The sequence below is a fragment of the Periplaneta americana genome, chromosome 12, assembly GCF_040183065.1.
Source record: "Periplaneta americana isolate PAMFEO1 chromosome 12, P.americana_PAMFEO1_priV1, whole genome shotgun sequence".
Classification (NCBI taxonomy): Eukaryota; Metazoa; Arthropoda; class Insecta; order Blattodea; family Blattidae; genus Periplaneta; species Periplaneta americana.
In genome coordinates, this window is record NC_091128.1 from 74,922,523 (window position 1) to 74,943,328 (window position 20,806).

The 20,806-nt window shown below is 34.4% G+C and overlaps 1 protein-coding gene across 2 annotated transcripts in view; it reads right to left on the reverse strand.

The window, feature by feature from the left end:
• rk (G-protein coupled receptor rickets) overlaps positions 1-20,806 on the reverse strand; it is a 579,587-nt gene that overhangs the window by 74,994 nt on the left and 483,787 nt on the right. For both annotated transcript variants that reach the window (XM_069841552.1, XM_069841553.1), the window contains one exon: positions 16,608-16,751. In XM_069841552.1, coding sequence (XP_069697653.1) covers positions 16,608-16,751 — 144 coding nt within the window. The remainder of the gene's footprint in view (positions 1-16,607; positions 16,752-20,806) is intronic.

A 20,806-nucleotide genomic window follows, 5' to 3' on the forward strand; every position in this document is an offset into this window, starting at 1 on the left:
TGTATCGATGTGATTCTTGCATCCACAAATTTGGACACCATATTCAATATATGCGTTGGTAAAAGGTAAGATCAACATAACGTTTCTTATTACTTCTTACTGCAGCATTATTTACATGGGACTATAGCCGCTGCGCCGTTCACAGTCGATTCATTTTCCTCCCGTGCGAGAGAGCGAGCGGATCTCCCCACTAAGTACGCGAGCTACAATCGGTCATAATGTTGATAAGTTGCAAATGCAGCGTACTGTATAAGCTCTAAGATCAAGGTATATATATAAATGATATTAATTCGTCCTACAGTTATGTAAGGGTCTGAGAGCTAGTTGCTCACCGAAAGTGATGAAAATAGACAAAATGTATTTGTCTAACAAATAATAATGGAGTATGATGTGTTCGAAATGAACATGAATTACATGACATCTTTAAAGAGCCCACCCAGTATTTGAATTTCGATTGTGTCGTCACACATTTTCAATGAGTAATTGGAGATACTAGGCATTATATACGCTTAATGCAAATAAATATGCTGTTAAATGCTTCTTGATATGTGTTTCAAAACAACCATTGTACAAAAAAACAGTCTCTTGCCTAGCAACGCAAATACAGGGACATCATTTTATTTTTACTAACATTTTTAATATTAACCTGTCTTTACCTTTAGAGAACCGGAAACACCGCTTGCTCCCCCCTCCAAGACTGGAGTTCGATGATACTGGCGTAAAACACAAATCACTCTACTAGGTATAGGAAGGAAGAAAAGTAGTTCATCCATTTACGTAAACTAGGAAATATCGCGATTTTGAGTTTGATAATTTTCATTAGGTTTTTATTTAATCAAAGTACAGTACTGTATTAAGAGTAAGTGTTTTTACTCACGAAGTGAGTTATCCATGCGAACGTATTCATTATGGGGTGTATATTATACTGTCTACAGCACATTAGCGTACAATATAGAGAAAGAAGTTAAATTGAAAAATAATCATAATATGAATATTTAAACACGATTTTGAAAATGGTGGCCGTTCATTTCGATACAGGCTTCAGTTCTTTTGTGCATATTATTGCACTACAGACTATTGTATCTAATTCCAATTGCCAGTTTCGTCCTTCGTACTAGTAAATCATGTTGAAATAATTCTGTACCTACTCTACGTACTGTAAATTCAATCTTCACTTCTGCCCGACCCGAAAATATAAAATTATTCAGACATGCTATCTACTGTCCGTCCAAGTGGTTATGCCGCAGGATTGTCGAAAGGAAGGAAATCACGTGACAGTTAATTACTTAACGAAGCCCTTTTATTTAAGTTAAATTAAACAGCTGTATAATATTACGTAAACGTCCAATTCCTAAGAGAAATTAATGTTTTCAGAAAATAGCTAAGACAGCCCAGCTTTTACAGAGGGGCGATCAGAAGCAGGTGGGGGAAATCGGGATGCGACATAGGCAAACGGACAGTACCTGTGCGAAAATATATATGATTCAATATTGAAAGCTCTTTCGTCACTGGAAAACGCGAACATATTTCTGGAACGTACTATACACAGTAACTCAGTACTGCTTACTATCTGCGGTCTTGGCTCTGTGTGGAATTGGAACTTGATTAGTAGAAGGGGTGGGAGTGAAGTACATTCAAAAACTCAGGTACAATAAAAGTTGAAGTAAAAATAAAATGATGTCCCTGTACAAATGAGTACAAAGTTTATATGAAAAGACGTTTGAGACGACGTAGTATCAAATCAAGAGTTCTAAACTTCTCATAGGTTGCATTATTATCGAGCTTGTTGGCGAGGGATTGACGAGGAAAGGAGAGCGATCCTGACGTCACAAGATAGCTGAGCGCGCCAAAGCTCAAATGCTTCAAAGCAGTATCTCGTGTTATTTCTTGTTTATGTTGTTTTGAATGAATTATGCCAGGTCAAAGATGTGCTATTGCGGTATGCAACAATTCTAACGATAAAAATAAAGAGTTGTCGTCCTTTACCAATCCTAAAGATTTAGGAAATTAGAAAAAAAATGGATAATTGCGTGCAAAAGAGAGGATAAATTCAACCTTGATTACAAGCAGAGTATCCTCTGATCATTTGAAAGATGACGATTTTGTTCCTGATTTTCGTGCCGAAACGACCGGGAATGTTAAAGCCTACAGATAAGTTTAAATAAATCACATAGGCCTATATATATATATGCAGCCTATGTTAATACCAGCTTCGTATAATTAGGTTCATCTATGTTAACCTTCAAATTATTTTCTTTCTTTTGTAATCTCTGCTGAGTCGTACGTAACTTACAATTAACAAAATAATCATGCTACTTATACTAACAGTTGCGTACCAAAGGGGTGGAGAATTAACGACTGAGAGACTACCAATGATATTTTTTCACTATAATTCTTATTATATTGATTTTATATTAATGATTTATGACATTTTGTCATTATGGCATAATCAGTGAGTTAATCATAATAACCTCCAGTGAGAATTCATTGTTGAGTTATAATGATTACCCATTGTAAATGAACGTGTTGTTGACATTTCATTACCGGTACATGCCCCTTTTTCTGAACTTTAGAATGAGATATTAAAATCATTCAATGTTAGATTTTTTATAAATGTACATTTAAAACAAAAACACCACCATCTTGGCCCTCTTAAATTTTAGTACATTATTCTTACTTTTGAAGGTTTAATCATGCCGTCACCAGCATGACTAAGTAGTTTCAATAATACTAAAAAATTCTACAATGAGTTTCATGGCAAGAACACGATTAAAAATGGGCGGAATATTAGAAAAAGAACCAAAGAATATGTGGCAATGTTCGTACATAACGTTCAATATGAAATTTTATTGTTGATTGTACAGTCAAAATTAGGTTCTTTATATGACTCAAGTGTGTGAACACAAGAAGACTGGAAACTAGCAGACGAAAACGGACGGCAGACACTGAGAGCAGACGAATTGTTAAGAAATACAGAAAAATAATGCAGTAACAAGTGTAAGTACAGCTTTTATATACACGGTATAAACACTTTCAACGTATTATTTTATTCCATGATACGTGCACACTTGGTTTATACCCCTTGTAATGTTTTTATTTGAGGCGATTATGTTTATAATGTACGCTGATCAATTTGAAAATGAAGGACCAATCAGCATGGACTCTTCGCGCGTCATCAGCCAACTAGCTATTTCATTGACGAATGAAAAACGAGATACCGGTAACCTATTGAATATATAGAAGCCTAGGTATCAAATAACTTACTATAATAATACGGACAGCTAGCAGTTCTGCGCGCGAACGGCGCAGGTGCTGCTACCTAGGCGGCAGGGTATGCTGAAACCCGCGAAGAAAGCTGTAATCTACTATAATGTAAATTGTTACTGGGCTAGTAAATAGTTGTATTAATTAGTGCTGTGTTAAAATGTCATGGTGTAGGCCATACGTGTTGTTTATAACTGCTACAATTACAGCATTACAAACTGCTCCAAATCGTACTTTCGATTTCCGAGGTATCATAAAACATGAGTCAACAACATTCTTTAGTAGGCTAATGCCTTCGTCTCTGTCTTGATAGAACAATAAAAATTAGTTTTTTTTTTTTTTTCTATTTAGGCCTAATAAATGAATAGAAATTAAAATGTATTGGAAATTTTAAGGTTTCATCAAACTAGGTTTTGTTGTTATCCACATGTCTTTACTAATTATTACAAGCATATTACTATCAAATTTATCTTTGGAACTGTCAGCAATGGGTACATACCTTAATGCGATATTGTAAATTCATTCTTAATGTCGGAATTAATTTTGTCTCACTAAAGTAAAGAAATAATATGTAACAATTAATTACGGAAAGTAATACGAAGTATGCAATATTTCTCATAACATCCAGCCTTGATACAAAATACTATAGTTTCAAGTTTTAAACAAGTGTTAACGTGAACAAGGAACAATGAAAATAAAAATAATAATGTTACATTAAATACTATTCAACATTTCTTAAGTGTCTCATATATTATTCCACACTAGTATCTTACGTTTTAAACAACAGTCTGATTCCTGCTATGTTAATATTTTTTGTATTTGTGGACGTAATTCCACACCGCTCCGTTAGATGTCAGGTCTGCGATATTTCGCAGTCACATCAATGCTGCTGGTATACAGCTATCCGGTATTATTATTATTATTATTATTATTATTATTATTATTATTATTATTATTATTATTATTATAGTAGGTATTTGGTAGTACAGTACACTGGGCTACAAAAGAAATGCCGATACGAAATTATATCGTTTTCCGAGGACTTTAGCATACATAGTGAGGTTGAAAGTTATTTTTCTGAGATTCATTTTTAAAAACATGTAAATAGGACTTTTATAACATGTTCACGTTATTATTTAATATGAATTGATTTTAAATTATTCATATAGCTACTTTTAGTTTACATTAATATAAATAAATAATAGTAAACTGCCCCCCATTGAGGGTAGCCCTTACGGACTCAGTATACCGACAAAAAAAATTATTATACATATGTAAACATAGATATTAAATTTTAAAGAAGGGAAACAAAGAAAAGGGCGCGAAAAATTACAATTGCTATTAATGTGGCACCATGTGATTAATTAGGATTTGGCAGGATTTTTTTTAACACAATTATCACAATGTCATCCCTCAGAGATGTTGGCAGAGCAAACTGGCGTCGAAATTCTTCGAAAAAAGCTGGTATAGTCCCTCGAGCTCCTATGAGCAAGCCGAATACCTCAACGTGAATTAAGGCATATTTCAGCTTGAAATAGTTGACTGTAGGCTCATAGATCGACTTCTTCTCAAGGTGGACCTCGGCTGACTGATGACATTCTACTTCAAAACGTATCTGGGGTCCACAATGATGCCCTGTTTATAGTACGTCCGCTCAAATGAGAGCCACTTGCACTACCTTGAGCGGGAGGCGTCAGGTGTTTCAGTCTTCAAGCACGAGGCTGGTTGTTGGTACGCCAGCGCTGTTGACAGATCTAAGCCGGTGCTCCGAGAACAAGTTCATATAGCTTAGTATTTGGTTTCAGACGAGCCCGGAAGTATAATACAGTTAGCTCAGAACGAGGCAGAGGACAGTAAATATGTATTGTGGCTTTTGTGTTCCATATAATATTAATAAAAAATAAAATAGTTTCAACGTCAAACTTCTCAATGCAATGCGTAATAAAACACAAGCAACCCAATATGAGTTTCCGTATCAAAGAAATACTTTAATGGAACTATTACATTTAATGGGGTTTAAATATAAAATTCATGGATCTCAACCAGCAGCAATGGAATCATTACGAATACGGACGTGGCGTTCCTCGTATTTACGGAATATAGAGTATTATCGACAACTGGCTTATGAAGAAGTATACATGGTATGATACCCATGACGGATTAAAGTGTCTTTGGTCAGATGGGTCAAGTTATTGTGATGACAATTTTTTCTTCCCGTAAAGGACAACGAATAGTAATTTTACATGCGAGGGGAAGAAATGGTTTCATTCCAGGAGCATTATTCGTTACCCATCAAAGTATGTGTTATGTCCCGGCTGATTACCGTGGGACTATGAATTCTAAAATCTTTGAAGAATGGTTTGAGGAATGTTCGCGAAAACGACTGGAAGAACCGTCTGTCATCATTATGGATAATGCCCCATACCATTCCAGTATTGTGAATCCTGTACCTACCACTAGATCAACAATAGATGTCATTAAAACGTGAAAATAACATCCCTTTGCCTACGCCAGTCCCAACAACAAAGTTACATCTGCTACAAGAGATAAAACGTAGCCATTACAAAAAAAAAAAAAGAAGGTGTATGTAACTGACGAACTATCATCAAAATACGGCCATGTTGTACTACGACTGCCCCCCTATCATTGCCATAGAATTAGTTTAGTCGCAAGAAGACGAACAGAAATGTCCGGTCAGAAAATGCATTGTGAAATAAAACTGTTCAAGAAGTACGTGATTTAATAGCAAATTAACAATAAAAAGCATTGAGTAAAGTTTATCGACCATGTAAAGAGAAAAGAAAGTGATTATAGCTCCTTAGAAGCTACCTTGGAATCTTGTGCAATTGATTTAAATAGTGACTGAACAGACTTTGAATAGGAGGTGTTCGTGTTTTATTTCTGTATTTACAAGACGCACACGAAGGATCACTACAGTCTTCAGAAGGGAGAGATGGCAACGCAGCGTTGTTTACATGGAACCTGCTCGGAGTCGCGTGCCTACTTGCTCCCTGCGGTAAGTGTGTCCAATCGCACGTTCCAAGTGGCTCTCATTTGAGCGGACGTACTATAGTGTCAGCATTGTACGCTAAAATATCTACTCGTCTCGTTCACCCATTTTCAGCTAGACAGGAGATTCCTTCTTCTACTTTCCAGCCCTTCTTTCTTAATGCGGCAGCAATTTTGGATCTTACAAGATGATGTCTAGAGTTCCTCAAGAGCAATCCCTGTTCGCAGAATCCCAAGACGTGTGCTAAAGTTTCAATCTCCGGGCAGCCATGTCTGCACCGGGTACCGTCGAGAGATCTGCCAGGAACGGAACGAACAGCTGCTAAATTTGCTGTCATTTTCAGGCTAGATATCCATTCACCAGTCGAAAATAGTGAAACTGCAGTTTATATGGTATTCCACAGCCTTCCTTATTATCCATGAATGGTGTCATTGTTACAATCGATATACGAGTATACTGCATGGCGTCACATTCGTAGTCATAACATGTCCAACATTGAACAAGTTTATATATAAATGCACCGTTTAACATGAGATCAACATAGCAATTCCTTTGTTTTTTTAGAACTTTGGACATGTATTTATATTATGCGATTGTCAAGATGACCATGACTAGACGAAGATAACCACCTGACTCCGATTCGCGCCGAAGCCTGTCTTTCTTTTTAGCCACGGTATATTGTCAGTTACGTTTCATATTGTATTAACAAAAAAGTATCAATTTTATTATAAACTTGCCGTACCCGTGCGCTCCGCTGCACCCGTTAGAAATAAATATAAAGTAATTACATAATTAAAATAGGACATTTGATCCAGGGAATATTCGTGTTTGATAGAAGGATAAATCGTTTAATATGTTACTTAATTTAAATTATATTTAAATAATTAAAATGGAATCATTTTGGTCCAGAGACACTCATTTGGTGCAATGACAATTCCTTTAACATGTTTCTTAATTTTTATTACATGCATGATAGTTCAATGAACGTTGACATAATTTACATTTAATGTGTATACTTTATTTTACTTGTTATATGTTTCCATTGAATTATGGTAATAACTTAATTTTAACTCTTGTTTTCTACGTATTCAGTAAATGGCGCTTGGCCCACTATGGTTCTGAACCCTTCAAGTAACTTAAATAACTTAAATTATATTATATTATATTATATTATATTATATAAAAAGTGTGTCGATAACGGATGTACCCCCTTGAATCTCAGGAGGAACAAATTTTATTTTACAACAGGGCAACATAATCTGCTTGGCTCATTACCCAAATCTTTTGCATTGCATTTAATGCATATGTATTTTATGTATTTTAACTCGATTCAATTGAGCATAGTTAAAATTTGGATTATAAAATAATGAAATGCTAAACTAACATATTATTACTGCATACTAAATCAATACACTCTCGTTGTTCGTTAATTCTCTGAGATAAACATTATTTTAAGAAATACAGGAAACGAATACACAGAATAGCCTATCAAGTTGTTTGTGCATAAGAAGCTATTTTAATCTTACCTGTCCTCAATTCACTCAGAAGTTACTGTAATAACATTATAGCATTATGTCCATACAGAGAAACTACACTTTCCAATGGTGAAATAATAAATAATTATTCAAATCGGTTAATTTAGCTTCCGATATTGCTTCATACAAACACAGAAACATTTTCTGTAGGCTATGATTCATAGCTTTCGATTGTTGTTGACCAAGGCCCCTTATAGACGAAGTCATTTGTTTATTTCATTACACGGCCTTAGATGGCAGTTATTTTAATTTTAAAATTCATTTATCTCATTAAATATCAGTCCTATCAAAATTTTTCAAAGAATAAAACTTAACGGAAATGATTTTTAAAGACTTTTTGTTATGTAACATTTTTCATAAAAATCAATAATAAGCGAGATATTTCGATTTATTTAATTCAGGCCCCCTTATAACCCACCTTTTAAATAATTTATTTTGAATGCCATATAGCCTATAATCTAAGTTACAACGAACTTAATTTATATTCCAATTTTAATCGAAATCGGTTCAGCCATTATCGCGTGAAAAGGTAACAAACATACATACAGACAGACAGACAGACAGACAGACAGACAGACAGACATACAAACAAAAATTTCAAAAAAGCGATTTTCGGTTTCAGGGTGGTTAATTATATATGTTAGGACCAATTATTTTTGGAAAATCAAAAATTACCAGAAAAATTTCGGCTACAGATTTATTATTAGTATAGATACAGACACAGAACTGAAAATTGAATCTAATTTAAACATTTAACTACACATTTCTCCTCCACATGGAATAAAACGTCTTTAGAAAATATTAAATTTATCGATGACACAATTATTGAAAAGTAAATAATTGTATAATTATTTCATACATAATTTATTTATAGTTTATTGAAGACATGCACGAACAAGCTGAATGATGTAATGATAACACAGGAATAATAGAGTTTATATGCAATGCCTTCTGTATATCTCCATTTATATTGCTTCCTAAGCGAAATCCTCGTAACAAGTCGATAGCGACTTCGATTCGGCCCAGTGTAGTACAATTAATGATTTACAGCAGTACGACTGGAACAGATCAGAGGAGCCCAATCTTTGTAGAAGATTAGCGTTTACGAAGTAGGATAGAGAAAAGAAGAGAGAAAGCCTTCACTGAGATGGTTTGATAGTGTAGAAGAAGATCTAAACAGATTGAAAGTCAGAAGACGGAAGACTATCTCACTGGAGAGGAATAGATGGAGGAACATAGTTAATGCCTGAAGCGAACTGTAGCACCAAAGAAGAAGAAGAAGAATTTAATGCTTCATCAACTATAATCCCATAATTATATTTTATGCTCGACCATGCCGAAATGTAGTAATTATAATCTGGTAGCAGTCCTTCAATGCATGTCATTAAATTACACCTACTCATTAAAGTACAGGTCTTCAGCCAATGATAACTCAGCTTACATGTGTTCAGCCAATGACAAGTCAGCTTTGTACCGTTATAAAACCGCAAGTATCGATTATTCTCGGATATGCAATCGAAAGAGAATTAGCGAAAAGTCACGGAGGCTGGAAATCCAATACTGTCGCAGAAGGTTATGTTCTGTTACTATAATAATTAGCGTTAATTGTAAATAATATTCAAATAAATTCAATTTGTCATCTCATTTTTCAATGTCGAATTCAATAATCAAAGTTATACCAAGTTTAACGGATTACACAAGGTCAATGACATTATTGTTCCTCGGAAAAAATCAATACTTTCGCGTCTGCGCACATCTCACAATTCACGACCTAGAACAAGGTCACTTCCGATCTTGTCAGATACAAATAAAATGTATACATCTGAATACCGGTAATTTCAAGTTAGAAATATGGTCGAGCATAAAAAGTCGTATGAAACTCGCCTATAATGGTAATTAAGAAGCTCGTATGAAAATTATGAAACTCGCTTGCGCTCGTTTCATAAATATCCATACTCGATTCTTAATTACTATCATTATAGGCTCGTTGCATAATGTACTATTAGTGTATTCTTTAGTTCTATAGAGGATTTCACGTCAAGAAAAAAAATTGATCTTACGAGCCTTGCTTAGTACTCTGTTGCCGCAAGATGCCTCCGTTAGAAGAAAGAATGAGGTATAGTATCTCTATCTCACTCTCTTCCTAATACGTACAGTTTATCACACAAAATAGGCACTCGTGTCTAAATGATTGAAAACATCTATTAATGCCATAATGATTTCTGAAAAAAAAAATATATATATATATATATATATATACGCATCACAATAAAATTAAACTTCGGACATTTAGATCATTAACCAACTTTTAGGTACCTGAACTAGGTTATAAAATAATAAAAAATAGGTACTAAAATACAGCTTAAGTACCTAAAAAACAATTTTAGGCAGCTGGAAATACGATTTTAGGCACCTAAATATTTTTACCCGCTCAAACTACAATAACTAACGATGCAAATAAAATTAGTGAATATAAAATGTCACGCTATACAGTGATAAAGAGAGTAAAAAAAATATTGCGATTAGAAACTTCATTTTATTATGTTTTAAATTATGAATAATCAACTTATTATTAATGAATTCAAGGGTTCGTTGCTCTGTATGGCTCTTGATACGTCTCAATATCACAATTAAACTAATTAAATTATTAATAACACATAATTCATAATTGGCTTCGCAGTAACTTACATAACGATCAATGGTCATAATATAAGCCTAAATTTTCTGTTGTGAGACTTTACCTTTTCTTAGTTTTGCGCTTATAAAATGGTTCTATCTTTCCACGCGACACTGTTCTTTTGTATTCCTACTGCCCGCTCAAGTGCTAAAAAAGAAAACTTACTTGCCGGGAATTTTTTCATTAATACAACCAAACTATTACAATATATTTGAGCCAGAACTTTCTCTTTCATTGCTGCACTAAAAATACGTCGTCCATATCGGACAGGTTAGCTTCCCTGCCTTACAACGTGGTGATCAAGGTTCGATTCCATCTGAGCCAGGAAGAAATTTGTGATGGACAAAGCAGGCGCACGGAGTTTTTCTCGGGGTTCTCCCATTTCAATACACCTTAGCACCCTCATTCTAAGAGTCCCGAGTCAGTCCTCTAAAACAAATATAAAATGGCTGATAGTTGTACACATTTATTTTTAATAAAGGCTATTACTGCTACACGAAAAATTAAAAACACATATTAACAAAACAGAAAAAGGTATTTTTCTACTCTAAAACTTTTAAATAACTTATAATGAGGAAAAATAGGTATTTTACGCACCATAAATCCCATATCAAATGTTAGTATTTTGTGTAAAACTTGAAGCTATTTCAACAGAAAAAATTGGTATTTAGCCTAAAATCCAAGGTCTAATTATGGCACATTACATGCAGTATACATACCTATATTTCTTAACATCGCAGACAATGTTATACGTGTTTTAACGGTGTGAAATCTTGGCCTCAACTGTACCGACTCTACTTGTCTGTTGAAGTCCACAGTGAAGATGTTTAGCAAGAAAGCGGAAGGCTATTCTATCAATTTAGTTGTTACCCCGTTATTCGTAAATTAAATATATGGTAATTTTAGAAGTGTAACAATATTTTAGCACATGAAATCGCTCTCGTTCTCAATCAAATTGTGTTTCATTAATTAAAAGGAACTAATTAATTACTAATTCTCAAGAAAACATTTATAAATAGTTGATGGGAACAGCCCCCATATATCAATGCTTTTATCTTAACGTGAAATACTCTATAGTTAACAAAAAATTAGTAAACAAGACTATGTTAACCACATGAACAAATTAATTTGATTAAAAATAAATAAGGGGAACTTTTGTAATCGGCCGATATAAAACCATGCATTTAGTACATATTTCTACTCTGAATTACGTCGTACCGCGCTTTCAGTTTCTTACAACTCTGAAACCGACATCAAATAATTCTTTCTACCCCTATCAAAGAATTCCTTTATACGCATCCTCCGCCACTGTAGAAATACCTCTTCTCTGGAATTCTTACCTAATTATGTCAAAGATTGCCGGATATTGTCACAATTCAAGATTAAATTGGACAATTGTGTCTTATTCAATGGTTTTAAGTGTTGCTACATGTGTTTATTTGTGCTTCTTCTCTAGAATTAAAATTGCAAGTTTCCTGTTCATATTCGTTAATATTTTAGCCGTAATATAATTTACTGTGACTATCTCCAATTTAGCTTCATCCATTTAAAGGATGTGAGACTGTAGCCTGCATATATTGTCGTGTGGTTTTGCTTTATGTTTGTAATTTAATTTTTTCTGTTACTACATATGTACACCAGAATTAATGAATGATAACGAACGGACGAAAAGAACGAATGTACGATTAGCAAATAAATACATAATAAATAAATAAAGGTGGTGGGAAAATTTGTGATGTTCAAATTATTAATAATAATGATAATAATAATAATAATAATAATATTATTATTATTATTATTATTATTATTATTATTATTATTATTTGCGCTATTATTTGGATAATTAAAAATCACAATTTGGAAAGCGGAGAAAGGAATGGAGGGGGTAATTACCTGGAAAGGGAACATCCCTGAATGGGCTTACGCTTTAAAGTTGTTGATAATTGTTATTATGATGATGGAATGGCCCAGAATCGGCTAATAAAATAGATGCATGCGCAGCAACTATAGTCCGGGTCAGCTTACTTCACACCTTAAGGGTTAAACCTGACCAGTTTCCTCCGCCATTACTACATATGCTAGTGGATTGTGGTGATTTTATAGTTTGCAGGTTGAACTTTCTTTTGCCAACTTCGTTTCCAATTTCGATACTGACAAATACTACAAATGGTAGTGATTTTGTAACTGTTAATGTTGGCAGCTGAGACAGAATTGTCGGTACTGGAGTTCCACAGAATTAAAATGGTACTAGATTTCTGAGCCGGTGACTCGAAGCTAGTGAAATTTGAACATACTAAATTAATTGATATCAGTATTAATATTAATATATAAGTCATTTTATGTGTCAAGTTTTGATTATAATTCAAAACCATAGCCAGGTAAGTGTAAATAAATCAAACATACTTGGATGTGATAATGCAGGTGGGTGATCGATAGAAATACCATTTCACATTTTAATGAATTTCTTTGGTGTTTAGATTTTGATTACAATAATGTCAAAAAGAGGAAAAAGCATGGCAGCGACTCCACCACGAAAGCGTAAAGCGTGCTGCGAGAGTGGAGATAATTTCCCCTACTGGCGTTCTGTTCTTTTAGATTTAACCGAAAGAAGATAATGAAGACGGAATTATGCTCACGGAGACAGCAATTATAACTAGAATAGGAAAACTATTAGGAGTAAGTATTCTTAAGCATACATTTCATGGTGATAATCAGTTTTCGGAGTTAGTACAGTGGAACTCCACAAATAGACACAGCAATGGTCCGTATGCGAGACGAGGTACGAACTCTGTCTTTCTACGGAGTACTGCGGACATTGGTAAACATAAGGGCCGTACAATGTTTTTATGGCGTGCGGACCGAAACATAAATAATTAACATACATAATTTTAAACAATATATTGTAGTATATGCAAAATATATAACAAAACAACTTCGTTATTAAGTATAATATACGCGATAGATTTGAAACATAACACAAACTTCTGCAGGAAAAACTCTCTAAATGTATCTACAGACAGGGCTTTCATTTCAAACATCCCACTCTAAATAACTAGTTATTTAAATTGAATTCAATTTAAGCAAAAAGAAAAAAAACACGTAAATTTAGATATTGAGAGGGAAGTCTTAAACCAGGCTTAATTGCATTTTAGATTTCATCTCCCACCCCCAGCCACTCCCACTTTGAAATTTCAAATGGTACACCTATATTTTTATACTTAAATATGAAAGAGCATTCAATTATTCATACACCTCATTCATTTGTTTTCCCATCTTTTGTTTTCTATCGTTGCCTGGCAACCTGTATTATTGTTATTGTTGGTTAGAACCGAAGAGAATAAAGCTACAAAAACTCATTGAGCATTTCATGTAATAGCTGTGTTTGTGTAATAAATTATTTGAAAATGGTGTGTACCCTTTAATAGGGAACACAAATACTGTATCATCCTTATTCATTAAAATTAGGAAATACACAAAATAAGCTGTGTTTTCATCCTACAATCAACTGATAATAATAACGCTTCTTATAATCACTACAGAATACCTCGTATTTAGATGAATTTTGCTTTATCCCATGCACTGTTCTGATCGAAATGTCAAATTCTTGAGCGATGGCTCTGATTGATTCACCTTTTTTAACCTTTCCAATATTTGTAACTTCTGCTTCAACATAAGTACACATGTTTTGTTCCCTGCCAACGTGTACGAGTATCTGCACACTACTGCACTGGTTCAACTGGTTAGCCCTGTGCAGCACGGGACAGGATGCGTTGACTTACCTTGTATCGTGAAGTATACGAGAGTGAGCGTCTATTTGTGGAGTGTCTATTTGTGGAGTTGTACTGTAGCAATAATTTCATGTGGTCAAACAAAATATATTTTTAGGTTAGGTCTCGTGAATAATTATTTAGTCAAGCCAATGGATTTCATATTGCCAGACAAAATACCTAACATTCGATCCCTTTCTCGTATAATTTTCCTACGAAAATATGTTACAAATTATTGAATTATTTAGAATAACCTTCCAACATAAAGGTAAAGTACGGTAAGTAAATAAGTCATTCAGTAAGTACGATCGTGTGATATCTGGTAACAGTTGGCGACACTGACAAGACGGCAATATTTGCTGTTTAGGAACTGTTCTTACTTACCGTCACTATACAACTGGTGTACAACTCTAAGGCAAATTTCTTCACTGTTAAGAATTTTGAAACGTAACGGGTCACTTGGTGCACGTGTTTCTGTTCGAGTTCTGAACTCCAGTCACGTAACTGTGGAGACAGCTGGCTTTCAAAACTAAGGCCAAGAAAGCATAGCACGCAAAGCAGTATCTCTGTTATGAACGTAGTTTGGAGTTCCGTTGTAATAGAATAATATTTATATTTCCTTAATGCAGAGTCTGTCTTAGAGTTCCTTCCCAGGGGCAGATTCAATGAATAAAAAATAATACATAGTAAAACATATGAGTTAAAAGAATATCTACAACGAAGACTATAGAGGAATTCAGAGGTACCAATGAACTCCGCGGAAAAATATTAAAGGCCTATTTATCGGTGACACAATTATTGAAAAAGTAAATAATAATTATAACTACTTTGAATGGAACGTGTGTTAAACAAATCATAAAGTTGTAACAACAAAGGTATAAATATTTGAATACCTGTGTGGCACAATCGAATGACATTTAAAAAAATTTAATGGTGATTCCTTTTAAGAGTTTAGAAGACAATGCCAGTTCCTATACTTTTACACGACACTGAAAATTGGACGCTATTCACACTAAGGAGACTGAAAGCTCAAAAATGATGTTTTTGATTTCATTAGCGGGTTTTAGTTATTTATTTATTTAGTAGGTTATTTTACGACGCTTTTTCAACGTCTTAGGTTATTTAGCGTCTGAATGAAATTAAGGTGATAATGCTGGTGAAGTGAGTCTGGGGTCCAGCACCGAAAGTTACCCAGCATTTGCTCATAATGGGTCGAGGGAAAACCCCGGAAAAAACCTAACCAGGTACTTGCCCTGACCGGGAATCGAATCCTGGCCACCTGGATTCGCGGCCACACTCGCTAACCGTTACTTCACAACTGTGGACGGGTTGTAGTTTAGGGGACCGAAAGAGAAACCAGAGCAACCTCCAGTTGCTTGACCTATATAATATAAGTAAAAAAATGGTTTGGAGCTAATGGTTTAGTCTTAAGTGAAAATACAACAGAATCATTAACACTTAGTTTACAACCTTGCTCAACGAGTCGTTCATATAACATGCTTGGAATTTTATTGTGGTTGACACGAAGCTGACTTGCGAACAACATGTTCAGCATTTAAGTATTAAATTATCCGGATTTCATTTCTTTTAAAAAGGTTTAAAAGTGATTTTACTATTAAAATATATTAAGGCCGCCTATTACACATAGTTTAACTGTAGGCATATGTTATCTTATTATGGGGCAACAGCATCCATGCAATCAGTATTTTTAAATTACAGAAAAGGCCATCAGGATTATCATCAATTCTCATTATCAATGGATATTATCGTCCTCTACTTATTAACGAGACGATCTTAACTTGTATGATATATATTTTTAACTCTCAATGTACCGCACGTCAAACAAAAATGTGATGATTGCACTTTAAGAAAGGAATACGGTACCATGATTATAACGCTAGGGAACTGTACGTTTCATCCAGCAAATATCGACTAACAAAAAGCAGTGAACATGTAAAAATAATGGCAATAGGTGTGAGAACAAATGAATGAGATGTATAAACATTTGAATACTCTTTGAAATTTAAGTATCAAATATAGGGATGCCATTTGAAATGTCAAAGGGGTGTAACGATAGAAGGGGATGAAACCTAAACTGCAATTAATACTGGTTTCGAACTTCCTTCCCAATATCTATAATGACGTGTTTTTTGTTTACATTAAATTTAATTGAAATAAATAGTTATTTAGATTGGGAAGTTTTGAAAAGAAAATCAAATTATAATGTTTCATATTTATTATCAATCAAATGTAGTAGGCCTATATTTTAATCAAGGGACAAATATTGAATTCCTAACGGTAAGAATAAAGTGCCGTGAACTAGCACAGCATTTTCAAAACAGTTGAACACTCACAGTTTCCGAAGATGTGGAAGGGAAGAGAAGGCGTGCGAATGGACGCCCATCAAGGGGTTTCCTTTGAGCTCGAGTAGCGTCAGTCCAGGAGCCTGCTGCAGAATTCCATCAGGGATGTACTTGATTCGATTCCCCGACAATGACCTGCACAAAAAAGTAACAATACTAGTGGACAAACAATATATTATGTTGTTGTTTAAAAACTATTTGCTTCTACAGGGTTGTTTCCGATCTCTGATAACGAATTTGAATGACGTCATTTGCGTCAGAAATTACACCGACAGCTGAATTGCGGCGAGAGGTGACAGACCAGTAGTGAGTGATTTCATAATCAGAGTGCACGGTGTATCACAGTAGCAATGCCCAAGAAAATCGAGCCTTCTTGGAAGGGGTACAGTAGTGGCAAAAAAAAAAAAACCGGACCGACCCTTGTAGCTGATTTCAGAGCCTTGTTCACTCCAGAGCACGATAGACTGGTAACTAAGACTTTCGTGGTTCGAATCCTGCCTGGGAAGGAAACTGTTTTTTGTTCCTTATTCAAATTTATTCCCAATACTTCTCGATTGCAGCGATATTTTACTACTTAATTAACTTATTATTCCCAGAACATGAATTTTACCAGCAATCGAAAAGTATTGGGAATAAATGTAAATAGGGAACAAAAAAAAAAAAAGTTTCCTTCGCAGGCAGGACTCGAACCACGAAAGTCTTAGTTACCAGTCTATCGTGCTTTGGAGTGAACAAGGCTCTGAAATTAGCTACAAGGGTCGGTCCGATTTTTTTTTTCCACTACTGTACATAAAACCCTTTCCGATGCCAAATACAGTTACGTGAAACACGTGGTTTCGTTATTTCCAAGAAAGGCACCTTGTGTGTACCTAATAAGGCTGGCAAAGCTCGGATGGGATTAATTCCAGAGTGGAAAAAGTAAGCAAATCCACCCCCCGTCACAAGTCGCCGCACCCCACGAGATGATACAAATTAATTCCGTTCGAGCTTTACCAATCTTATTAAGTACACAGAAGATGCCTTTCTTGGAAATAATGAAACCTCGTTTATTGCAGGCTTCTTTTATTTTCACTTAACTGTACTTGGCATTGGAAAGGGTCGTAATCTACCCCTCCCAAAAAGGTTCGATTTTCTTGTGAATTTCTGCTGTGAGTCGCCGTGGACTCTGACTATGAGATCACTCACCACTGGTCTGTCACCTCGCGCCACAGTTCAGCTGTCGTGTGATTCCTGACGCACACGATGTCATTCAAATTTGTTATCACAGATCGGAAACAATCCCGTATTTTATTTAAAGTTGATTTTAAATACAGTGGATGGTTACTGAGCTCACTCATTTTAATGCCTCTTATAAAAATGATTTCATTGACAAAATGCCCTAATATTTTTACTCGTTTCTTTAAGTTGTCAGAGACAGTCTGACATTGTCTAGTTTCAAAAATGAACTAAAATTTCACTTTTTCAATTCAGATTTCTTTCAATTATAAGCCCTTTTCTCTGCGACAGTTTTGTAAAAGATATATATATATATATATATATATATATATATATCTTTTCCTTCTTTTTCCCTTATTTTTTGTTCTCTTGATCACCAGATGAATTTATTATCATACCCTTTTGATTCTGGATTTTATTTAATTTTCGTATTTATTTTCTTCTTTTTTATTATTTTATTACATTCCATTTTGTTATATTCTTCTTTACGTTTTCCATACTAACTATTTGTACTAAATGAGTTGCTTTTATTATATTTCAATGTATTTTACTTTCTTTTTTTCAATTATGGTATTATTTTCATTTGTTTAGTGTCGATTTTGTTATGCTATTATTATTATTATTATTATTATTATTATTATATTATTATTGTTATTATTATTATATTATTATTGTTATTATTATTATTATTGTTATTATTATTACTTCATTTTGTAATATGTTAGTATTCTGTTCTTTAACGTTTTGTAAAATGTTCACTGCTTGTATACTTCGTGACCTAGTAGAGTGTAAGAGAAGGCCCTAACTCTACCAGTATAAAAAAAGTTTCATCTGAGTGACAATAATAGTTATTATTAGTATTAATAAAAAATACATTTATTATTTGCCAGATTAGTTTTTAAATGTGTTTCACTACTCAGGATTCCAACTCTCAGAATCACTCTTATCATCTTCACAAAATAGCCCTAATATAAAAGTGTTTAAATAAGTTTTCTCTTATTTACACAAATAATCTAAATTAATAATAATAATAATAATAATAATAATAATAATAATAATAATAATAATAATATGAACAATCGGCGAAAGATACCTAGAGAAGAGTAAAGAAATGTGAGCAGTATGGGATGAAAATAAATGCAAACAAGACTAAGACCATGTCATAGGAAGAAAAGTAAAGAAGATTAAATTTGCGAATTCTAAATGAGGCAGCAGAGCAAGTAGACAGCTTCAAATACTTGGGGTGTACTATAAGCAGTAATATGAGCTGCTGCAAGGAAGTTAAAAGAAGAATAGAAATGGCAAAAGAAGCTTTCAATAGAAAAAAGAGCATCTTCTGCGGACCTCTGGAAAAGAACTAAGGCTAGCCTGCTGATCCGGAGCTGCGCTCGGGCTTGGATTGGATCCCCCTTTTGGTCTGATTCATTAGTTTCGTCCGAAGTTTTCCCCACCCGTGGGACTGATACCGGCTGGTCTATGGCGAGTTCTCGGCCTCAATTCATTTCACCCCGTTCGGTTTGATTACCTGGTTGGGTTTTTCCGAGTTTTTTTTCCAACAATAAGGCAAATGCCAGGTAATCTGTTGGCGAATCCAAGGTCTCACCTCATCTCACTACATCTCTCAAAAAGTGTAAAAAATTGAAATGAAATTGTAAAAATTGTAATTGTAATCTTGTAAAATTTTGACTTGTTCCACAACTTAAAGCTTCATTGCTAACGTAAGACCTATAGAATATACTAAATGAAATGAAGAGACTAGTGAAGTGCTTTTTATAAATCTGGCATTGTATAGGCAGAAACATGGACATTACGACGAAGTGAAGAGAAGCGACTATAAGCATTTGAAATGTGGATATGGAGAAGGATGGAGTGTGTGAAGTGGACAGACAGAATAAGAAACGAAGCTGTGCTGGAAAGAGTGGAGAATAAAGAATAATGCTGAAACTGATCAGAACGAGGAAAAGGAATTGGTTGGGTCATTGGTTGAGAAGAAACTGCCTTCTGAAGGATGCACTGGAAGGAATTGTGAACGAGAGAAGAGTTTGGGACAGAATAAGATATCAGATGATAGAAGAAATTAAGATATATGGATCATATGAGGAGACAAAGACGAAGGCAGAAAATAGGAAAGACTGCAGAATGCTGGGTTTGCAGTGAAAGACCTGCCCTTGGGTAGAACACTGTGAATGAATAAATAAATAAATAAATAAATAAATAAGTAATAATAATAATAATAATAATAATAATAACAACAACAACAGAAATAGTATGTCTAGTATGTCTACTTACAGTTATTCAATTCGGTTTTTAATGTGTTCCAATACTCAGTTTACCTCACTCGTTACCTAAAGCACACCAGTTTGGATAATGGAAGACAAAGTCTCTCTTGACATTCCTGCTTTTCTTTTTTTGCAGTTTTCATACACTCCAGTACCTTAATTCGTCCCGTCTGTAGAATGATTTACGTGAGGTGCAGGGCCTTTGATTTTTCTTGTGTGATGATATCGAGAGCATCATACCAGAAGGTCATATCAACAAATACAGCATTTTTTATACTATAATTGAACCCATTTACGTTTGAAAACTAACGTTTAATAATTTAAATGGGTGTGAGAAAGAATAAAAAAGAGTAGGCCTCCTTGTTATGTAGACAAGGATAGGAGAAATTATTCTATATTTAAATGGCTCCAATGTAAAGTTGCAGTTTTGTTGATACATCCTTCTGGTATGATGCCCTCAATATGTAATCGTGAATGTTGCATTACACTTACCGCTGTTATCATAGCGCCACACTACACCATTCTTAACCGTGCGATGCTTATTGTACAGTACGTGTATCCCGCATGTATTAATTTTGGTTGGCCGCGTTCTGTTCTTGTTAGTCTTAAATCGTCATAATTGAATCGAAATTTCCAGATTCAGACGCACTGAATACCCACAATTTAACTAATAACAGATAATACCATGGAAACAAG